Raw genomic sequence first — 8,741 nt, 5'->3', positions numbered from 1 at the left:
TTTATTAGTTATTAAGATACTAATTATAAGAAGGCAATAAAAATATATTTGTCACTAAAAAAAAAAAACCCAATTTTACTCTTATTATTATTGGTGACCTACGTGATGATGGTTGAAAATAAAATTTTTTAGATTCTTGAGAGAATTAAATTGTAATAGCAATTTATATTATTAAATATATAATTATTTATATTAATTTTTTCTATTAGCTTAAATTTTTAGAATAAAAAAATAATTTTTTACAATATGTATGAGTATCTCAAGTTTTTGATAAAATACTAAATTTATGTATTTTGTCACTCGTTATATGTCAAATTGTCAATATATATTTAATTTTTTTTATCTCATTAAACAAATAAATACATTATATCTATGTCTCTAATGAACATAGATAACATCCAAACTGACCTAATATATATAACAAGTCATATTATATATGTGCTTTGCAAGTTGTAATTTAATTTAATTAAGGAAGTTAAATTTAAATTAAGTGAAAATTTAATATGACGGCGTGTCTAGTTAAAAGTTTGGCATCCATCTTATCTAATTATTTTAAAAGATTAATTAACATGTGTCCTAAAATCACATGTTAATATTATGAATATTATTTTTTATATATACAAAATATATACAAAATTCAAAAATTTATATTTATGATAATCTCAATATTTATTTTTAGAATAACACATATTACCTAAAATTTGATATATCACTTAACTTATTAGTAATTTAAATCTATTTGGTTGGCAAGAGAGAAATCAATAATCTCTCATAAACACCCTCATAAATCATAATAACAACACAAAATTAAAATAGAACTAGATTTTTTAATTTTTTATTCTCAATTATTATGATAAAGTATAATTTTTCATTATATATTTTTTAAACAAAATAAAAAATATATAAAAAATATTAAATGGTATAAAATCAATCCTCACAACATCAACTGAAATAAAAAATTGAGAGTATCAATTCTTAATTTTTTTTGTGACTGAAATAAACTAAACAAAGAAAAATAAAACAAGAAACTGCTTAAATAGAGAGACAGTCTCATTTAAGACTACTTTTAAACTTCTCCTAAGGTAAAAGAAACTCCACATGCAAAAGTTATAACTTCATCGCCATCTTTATCATAGTATCTATCACCGTATTTGCATCTCTGATAAGTATCAAATCTTAATCTGGTTAATGAAACCACAATTTTCTTAATATATGCTTATTATTATTAATATTATTTTAATATTATGTTGAAAGGTGCATAGTATATACTACTCTCTATCTTCTTTTCTAGCTACTAATAAATATTCCATCTTCTTTTTTTCACCATATATTATGGCACATCCACCACCTCCTACCCCATTATTCCTCACTTGTTAGTTCCTTCAATACAAATCACAATCACAACAACGAACGTGACCTTCCTTATCTTTCTTCTTCTATCAGTCCTTCTTCTTCTTCAATACAGCTACAACTACAACTCCTTCATCATCATCATCATTATCACTTTTTCTTATTAGCCACATACTATTACCCTTTTGAAGGGTCATATTCTTGTTAGTTTTGCTCTCCTTTTGAGGCCAAAAATGTCAGAGCGGGGTGCATTCTCCGTTGATTCTGCCATGGATGCTTCTAACAGTAAAGGAGGAGAAGAGAATAAGAAGAAGAAGGAGCATAAGATTCCTTTTATGAAGCTGTTCTCTTTTGCTGACACTTATGATTTTGTGTTAATGGCCATTGGATCTGTTGGGGCGTGTGTTCATGGTGCCTCTGTTCCTGTTTTCTTCATCTTCTTTGGCAAGTTGATCAATGTCATAGGCTTGGCTTATCTGTTTCCTAAGGAAGCTTCTCACAAAGTTGCTAAGGTACCTTTTTCTTAGTTTCCCTTCCTTGTCTTCTTCTTCTTTTCTCCATGCATTCACCTATCCACCCAGTGAGATCATTAGATGTGAATATACCAACATGTCCTCATGTAGTTCAAAATATTTCAAGGGTATTTTGGGATTTTAAGAAAGAAGAATGCTAGGGGATCAGCAGAATTTGTGATATATCCATCAATTAACTATCATCAACATTTTTAATGGTATGAGATAACATCTAACGACATAAGATTACACATTTTCTTTTTGATGATTAAGTGCTGGCCAGATTTTAATAAAAATGCTGTTCCTAGACTTTTCCTTTAAAAGATTCTTAATTTTCTACACTTGAAGTTTTAATATTATATAACTTTTTTGGAATTTTGCAGTACTCGTTGGATTTTGTGTATCTAAGTATAGCAATACTATTTTCATCTTGGACAGGTATGAAATTAATCATTTGTTACCCACTCAATTTATTAACGTTTTAATATATGATCACTATATAATTATTATTGGTAAAAAAAAATAATAATAATAATACAGAGGTGGCTTGTTGGATGCATACCGGAGAACGGCAAGCAGCAAAGATGAGATTGGCTTATTTAAAATCAATGTTGAATCAAGACATAAGTCTCTTTGATACTGAATCTTCCACAGGCGAGGTTATTTCTGCCATTACAAGTGACATTATCATAGTTCAAGATGCACTATCTGAAAAGGTATGCATGCTCCATTTCAAGCAATTGCAAGATTAATAAATGGTCTTTTTGCTCGGAAATTATTCCTACTATTAGTACTACTTTTATGCAATTTATTTATTTTTTTAAAATTTTTTGGGGGAGGTGAAAATGAAATTCACTATATAATATATATAAATCATTAAAACGCGTTGTTGCAAAAAGACAAATTAGTCCTTTTTAAGGCTTTAACTCACTAATAAGTAATAATCTTCACTCTAACTCTCTAAGTCGGTTTCATTTTCACCCTCTTCAATTCCAAATCTTGTACAATTCTAGTTGTTTTAATTATTAATGGTTTATGGCAAAGGCAGAAAACAATAAAAATTGAAGCGGTTAGAAAGATTATTACTAATAATTACTAGTCTACAGTAGTAGGTATAGTTGACAAATGAAGGTTGTGTTGTTGTTTGTTAAGAGAGTTGAAGCGAAAGTGGTGTGTGTCTGACACCATCTTTAAATCTAGTGAGTGAGTAGAACAGCTGTGGATTTAATGGGGCATTGAATGGTTATTTGGTGGCATTAATAGGGTCCGGTGGGGATTGGGGAAGATAGCGGGGGATAGATAGAGAGTTGCCTTGTTTTTAAGGTTTTTACGTTTTGACCAGAGATCCATGTGCCTAACTGTAACTTCATTGGTTCATGCATCTTAGCAGTTACTTTCTTCATGTCACAAATCTTTTTATCATCTTTAGCTTTTACCAATTCACAGGCCCAATTTTATTTTTTAAAAAAGAAGAAAACTATTTATAGTTTTTTGGGTGTTAGTTTTCAATTTTCATCATTTTCACCTTTATTTCGTACTTTGTTTTAACTAAATCTAAAAATTAGAAAATAAAAGAGATATATTTAATCTCAATAAATGATAACCACTTTAAGCTTTTTGCCCCCCTCTCTTTTATTTATTTATTATTTATTGTTGTTTTTCCCTCTCTATTTTCTCTGTGTCCAAATATTATTATTGTAAAAGTTCATCTAATCCAAATAATTTATATTTCGAATTTAACTATCAAGTGTTTTAGACTTATAATAAGTAAAAGTATTCAAATTTCTTCTTTTAATAAATATATAACAGTTGTGTAAAAAACTAAAATTTTGTTTATATTTTATAAAACTTTTATTTATAACTTTCATTTAGCTCTTCTTAAACCCTTGTGACTAAAATCCAATTCAGCTATCACTGGTCATGACATGTTGGCATGGCCCCACCAAGGACAACGTTGAGAGAGTCAAAAGAAACATTTTAAGCAATATTAAAAAAATAAAAAAATACTATTTGTATACTAAAATCAACCATCAATATATTTATATATAAATATATGTATGGTTTAATTTTTTTTATATATATTTATGTTTCAGCATGTATTTTATACTAATAACTAACTTTAGTGACTATTTTGGTGTACACGTAACATAATCCAAAAAAATATGATATGCATGCTAAAAAAATTACTATGAATATATAAAAATTGATAGTAAATTTTGTAGAATAGTATGGTTGAAGTAGTAGTATAGGAAGGCAATTGTGAAGAATGCATGGAATTTGAGAGAAAAATAGAATGATAATGGAAGATGAACGTGATTTACTGCAGGTAGGGAACTTCATGCACTACATAAGCAGATTCATAGCTGGGTTCACCATTGGGTTTGTGAGAGTGTGGCAGATTAGTCTTGTGACACTTTCAATAGTGCCGTTGATTGCACTTGCTGGAGGACTCTATGCATATGTCACAATTGGGCTTATTGCAAAGGTTCGTAAAGCGTATGTGAGAGCTGGTGAAATTGCAGAAGAGGTCATAGGGAATGTTAGAACGGTTCAAGCATTTGCAGGAGAAGAAAGGGCAGTGAAATCATACAAAACGGCTCTAATGAACACTTACAAAAACGGTAGAAAAGCAGGATTAGCAAAGGGACTTGGACTGGGGTCAATGCACTGTGTCCTTTTTCTTTCATGGGCTTTGCTTGTTTGGTTCACAAGCGTTGTTGTTCACAAGAGTATTGCCAATGGTGGCGAGTCTTTCACCACCATGCTCAATGTTGTCATCGCTGGCCTGTAAGCCCTGCCTCTTCTTCCCTTTGATATGAAAATAGTTGGTTTATACAAGGTTGAGTTTTGTTTGTTTATCAGGTCACTTGGGCAGGCAGCACCTGATATCTCTGCATTTATCCGGGCAAAGGCGGCAGCATATCCAATTTTTGAGATGATTGAGAGGGACACAATCAGCAAAAGAAGCTCAGGTCGGAAGCTAAGCAAATTGGAGGGGCGTATCCAATTCAAGGATGTTTGTTTCAGCTATCCGTCTCGGCCGGATGTAACTGTCTTCAACCACCTCTGTCTTGACATTCCTGCAGGCAAGATTGTAGCCCTTGTGGGAGGAAGTGGTTCTGGAAAGAGCACTGTTATATCGTTGGTCGAACGCTTCTATGAACCACTTTCAGGTCAGATACTATTGGACAGGAATGATATCAGGGAACTTGATCTCAAATGGCTTAGGCAGCAAATTGGACTTGTTAATCAGGAACCTGCACTCTTTGCTACAAGCATCAAGGAGAACATTCTCTATGGAAAAGATGATGCCACTCTTGAAGAATTAAAACGCGCTGTCAAGCTTTCAGATGCTCAGTCTTTCATTAACAATCTTCCTGAAAGATTAGAAACTCAGGTGTATATATATGCATGATGTAATTCATCTTTAGCTCTATTGAAAGTCCTGATACTAATTAAGCATGTTTTATAGGTTGGTGAGAGAGGGATACAGCTATCAGGTGGACAGAAGCAAAGAATTGCGATATCTCGAGCCATAGTGAAGAATCCATCAATTCTGTTGCTGGATGAAGCAACCAGTGCTCTGGATGCTGAGTCAGAGAAGAGTGTGCAGGAGGCTCTTGATCGCGTTATGGTCGGCCGGACAACTGTGATAGTAGCACACAGACTTTCTACAATTAGGAATGCAGATATGATAGCTGTTGTTCAAGGAGGGAAGATTGTGGAAACTGGAAACCATGAGGAGCTAATGTCCAATCCTACTAGTGTGTATGCATCTCTTGTTCAACTCCAAGAGGCAAGTTCTCTGCAGCGCCTCCCCTCGGTCGGGCCTAGCCTGGGCCGCCAATCAAGGTACTTGTAGTAACTTGCAGCTCAAGTTAACAGAAGCATCTCTGTTTCCATTGGAATTTATACCTTATATTGTTTCTGATTGTAGCATAAAGTACTCAAGGGAATTGTCCCGGACAACAACAAGCTTTGGAGGTAGTTTTCGATCCGATAAGGATTCTATTGGGCGGATATGTGATGAAGAAAACGCAAGCAAGCCAAAGCATGTTTCAGCAAGAAGGCTATATTCTATGATTGGTCCTGACTGGGTTTATGGGGTTTTTGGGACATTGTGTGCATTTGTTGCTGGAGCACAGATGCCACTCTTTGCACTCGGAATCTCACATGCTCTTGTATCATACTATATGGATTGGGATACCACCAAACATGAAGTCAAGAAAATTGCTTTCCTCTTCTGTGGAGGAGCAGTCATAACTATCACTGTCCATGCCATTGAGCATCTTTGTTTTGGAATCATGGGAGAGCGCCTCACCCTTCGTGTCCGAGAAAGGATGTTTTCAGGTAAGTTTCATCAGCTAACTATCTATCCAATTCTCTGCCTTTTAAACAGCATGTATGCATCAGAAAAATTTATATGCACCTTAAGTAAAAGTTCTTCTGTTGAATTCTTTTACAAAGTTTAATGCTGCAGATTCAGGATTGAACACTGTCTTGTTGGCTTGTGTAATTTATAAAGCTGAAGAACAACTTTTTCCAATTTATGTGGCTGCAGCTATTTTGAAGAATGAAATTGGCTGGTTTGATGATACAAGCAATACAAGTTCTATGCTTTCATCACGTTTAGAGACCGATGCAACTTTGTTGCGGACCATAGTTGTTGATCGTTCCACAATTCTGTTACAGAATGTTGCCCTGGTTGTTGCTTCATTCATTATTGCCTTCATGTTGAATTGGAGAATAACTCTTGTTGTCTTGGCCACATATCCTTTGATCATTTGTGGTCACATCAGCGAGGTTCCTTCTTGCTCCATTTTTTCCAACATTAATTTATCTCACATCTGTGTGTGTTTCTACCTCTTATTATTTATTATCTTTGCATGATTATTTCAGAAACTTTTTATGAAAGGCTATGGTGGCAACTTGAGCAAAGCATATCTAAAAGCCAACATGTTGGCTGGGGAAGCTGTTAGCAATATTCGCACGGTCGCTGCATTTTGTTCTGAAGAAAAGGTCCTTGATCTCTATGCTAATGAGCTTGTTGATCCTTCGAAACGTTCGTTTCAAAGAGGCCAAATCGCTGGCATATTTTATGGCATTTCCCAGTTCTTTATTTTCTCATCTTATGGCCTTGCCTTGTGGTACAAGCTTCAGCTTCATACTTTCCTCCTTAACATGTCAATAGGCTAATTTTCTATCTTGGTATTGAGATTTGTTATCTTTTCCAGGTATGGATCTGTTTTAATGGAGAAGGAGCTTGCAAGCTTTAAATCAGTGATGAAGTCATTTATGGTTTTAATAGTAACGGCGCTGGCTATGGGGGAGACTCTGGCGCTCGCCCCAGACCTTTTGAAAGGGAATCAAATGGTTGCGTCCGTTTTCGAAGTGATGGATAGGAAGACAGGCGTAATAGGTGATGTTGGAGAAGAGTTGAAGACAGTGGAAGGAACAATTGAGCTCAAGGGAATCCATTTCAGCTACCCTTCAAGGCCAGATGTGATTATTTTCAAGGATTTCAATCTACTTGTTCCTTCAGGCAAGAGTATTGCCTTGGTTGGACAAAGTGGTTCTGGAAAAAGCTCTGTTATCTCCCTCATACTAAGATTTTATGATCCAACTTCTGGGAAAGTGCTGATTGATGGTGAGTTTTCTAAACTATAGGATCATACATGTTACTTGAGGAACAAGTAACCTTGGTATCTCTTGATTGTGACAAAATTGATTCTGAAATGCAGGAAAAGATATAAGGAGACTCAATTTGAAGTCTCTTAGGAAACACATTGGGCTTGTGCAGCAAGAACCTGCGCTTTTCGCGACATCAATTTACGAAAACATCCTTTATGGGAAAGAAGGAGCCTCTGATTCAGAAGTAATAGAGGCAGCGAAGCTTGCCAATGCTCATAACTTCATAAGTGGCCTTCCGGAGGGATACTCAACCAAGGTTGGGGAGCGAGGAGTTCAACTATCAGGCGGTCAGCGACAAAGAGTGGCCATTGCCAGAGCTGTCCTAAAGAACCCTGAAATCCTGCTCTTGGATGAAGCCACCAGCGCGCTCGATGTTGAATCCGAGCGCGTGGTTCAACAAGCTTTGGACCGGTTGATGCAGAACAGAACAACGGTTATTGTGGCACATAGGCTCTCCACAATAAGGAATGCTGATCAAATCTCAGTTTTGCAAGATGGCAAAATAATTGAGCATGGAACTCATTCCACTCTTATAGAAAATAAAAATGGATCTTACTTCAAATTAATCAACCTTCAACAACAACAGCATCAACTATAGCATAATGGAAGCCACATTTATATAACCACAATTAATGATCATGAATTTTTTATACAGTAATTTTATATTATTTCTTTTCCCCCCCTGGGATTTACAGAGAATTATTATGTGAATTGGGGTGGTGGTGTTTCGCCCGGAATAATAGTTTCCTATATATATATATATAATGGTAAGTTCTGGCATTGAATCTTGACTCTCATTTTTATAGTTCATCATCTGATAATAGCATAAAACAAAAGGGTGCTGAATAGTCTGTATATAAAAGGAATCAAAGCAAGCACAGAAGTCATTATTTCTCTCTGCTGCTATGATGAGACTTTAATTTCCATCACATGATCCATGTTAATGAATTAAATACACGGTATGTATTTCAAAATAGTAATGCCATTTCAATATTCTTAATTGGTGGAAACTCAGGTGCAGTCGACTTCACGTGAAGTTGATACTTGAGAGCCGTTAGATGATAATTTTTATCTAATGACTCTCAAGTATCAACTTCACATGAAGTCGACTTCACCTGAGTTTTCACCTTCTTAATTTCTTCCCTACACCTTTCACAAATTCCGGTTTGTTGTGCTTATAATATACGC

General features: G+C 34.7%; 1 protein-coding gene across 1 annotated transcript; it reads left to right on the top strand.

The window, feature by feature from the left end:
- Positions 1-1,366: 1,366 nt before the first annotated feature.
- On the top strand, positions 1,367-8,492 carry LOC130983270 (ABC transporter B family member 2-like). The gene is made up of 11 exons (XM_057907486.1): positions 1,367-1,862; positions 2,246-2,300; positions 2,403-2,578; positions 4,189-4,649; positions 4,725-5,259; positions 5,335-5,714; positions 5,800-6,212; positions 6,424-6,665; positions 6,762-7,009; positions 7,097-7,509; positions 7,604-8,492. The coding sequence occupies exons 1-11, from the start codon at positions 1,584-1,586 to the stop codon at positions 8,149-8,151; spliced, it is 3,750 nt and encodes a 1,249-aa protein (XP_057763469.1). The 5' UTR covers positions 1,367-1,583; the 3' UTR covers positions 8,152-8,492.
- The last annotated feature ends 249 nt before the right edge of the window (positions 8,493-8,741 follow it).

The sequence above is a fragment of the Arachis stenosperma genome, chromosome 5, assembly GCF_014773155.1.
Source record: "Arachis stenosperma cultivar V10309 chromosome 5, arast.V10309.gnm1.PFL2, whole genome shotgun sequence".
Taxonomy (NCBI): domain Eukaryota; kingdom Viridiplantae; phylum Streptophyta; class Magnoliopsida; order Fabales; family Fabaceae; genus Arachis; species Arachis stenosperma.
The sequence above is the reverse complement of the archived record's forward strand: the minus strand, read 5'-3'. Positions and strand labels throughout refer to the sequence as shown.

What these genes read in the sequence shown, in the direction of transcription:
- LOC130983270 (XM_057907486.1), top strand. Translation starts at nt 1,584, where the DNA reads ATGTCAGAGCGGGGTGCATTCTCCGTTGATTCTGCCATGGATGCTTCT. An exon ending in AGCCTGGGCCGCCAATCAAG is followed by an intron (nt 5,715 to 5,799) that starts GTACTTGTAGTA and finishes TTCTGATTGTAG; the next exon opens with CATAAAGTACTCAAGGGAAT. An exon ending in TTTGTGGTCACATCAGCGAG is followed by an intron (nt 6,666 to 6,761) that starts GTTCCTTCTTGC and finishes TGATTATTTCAG; the next exon opens with AAACTTTTTATGAAAGGCTA.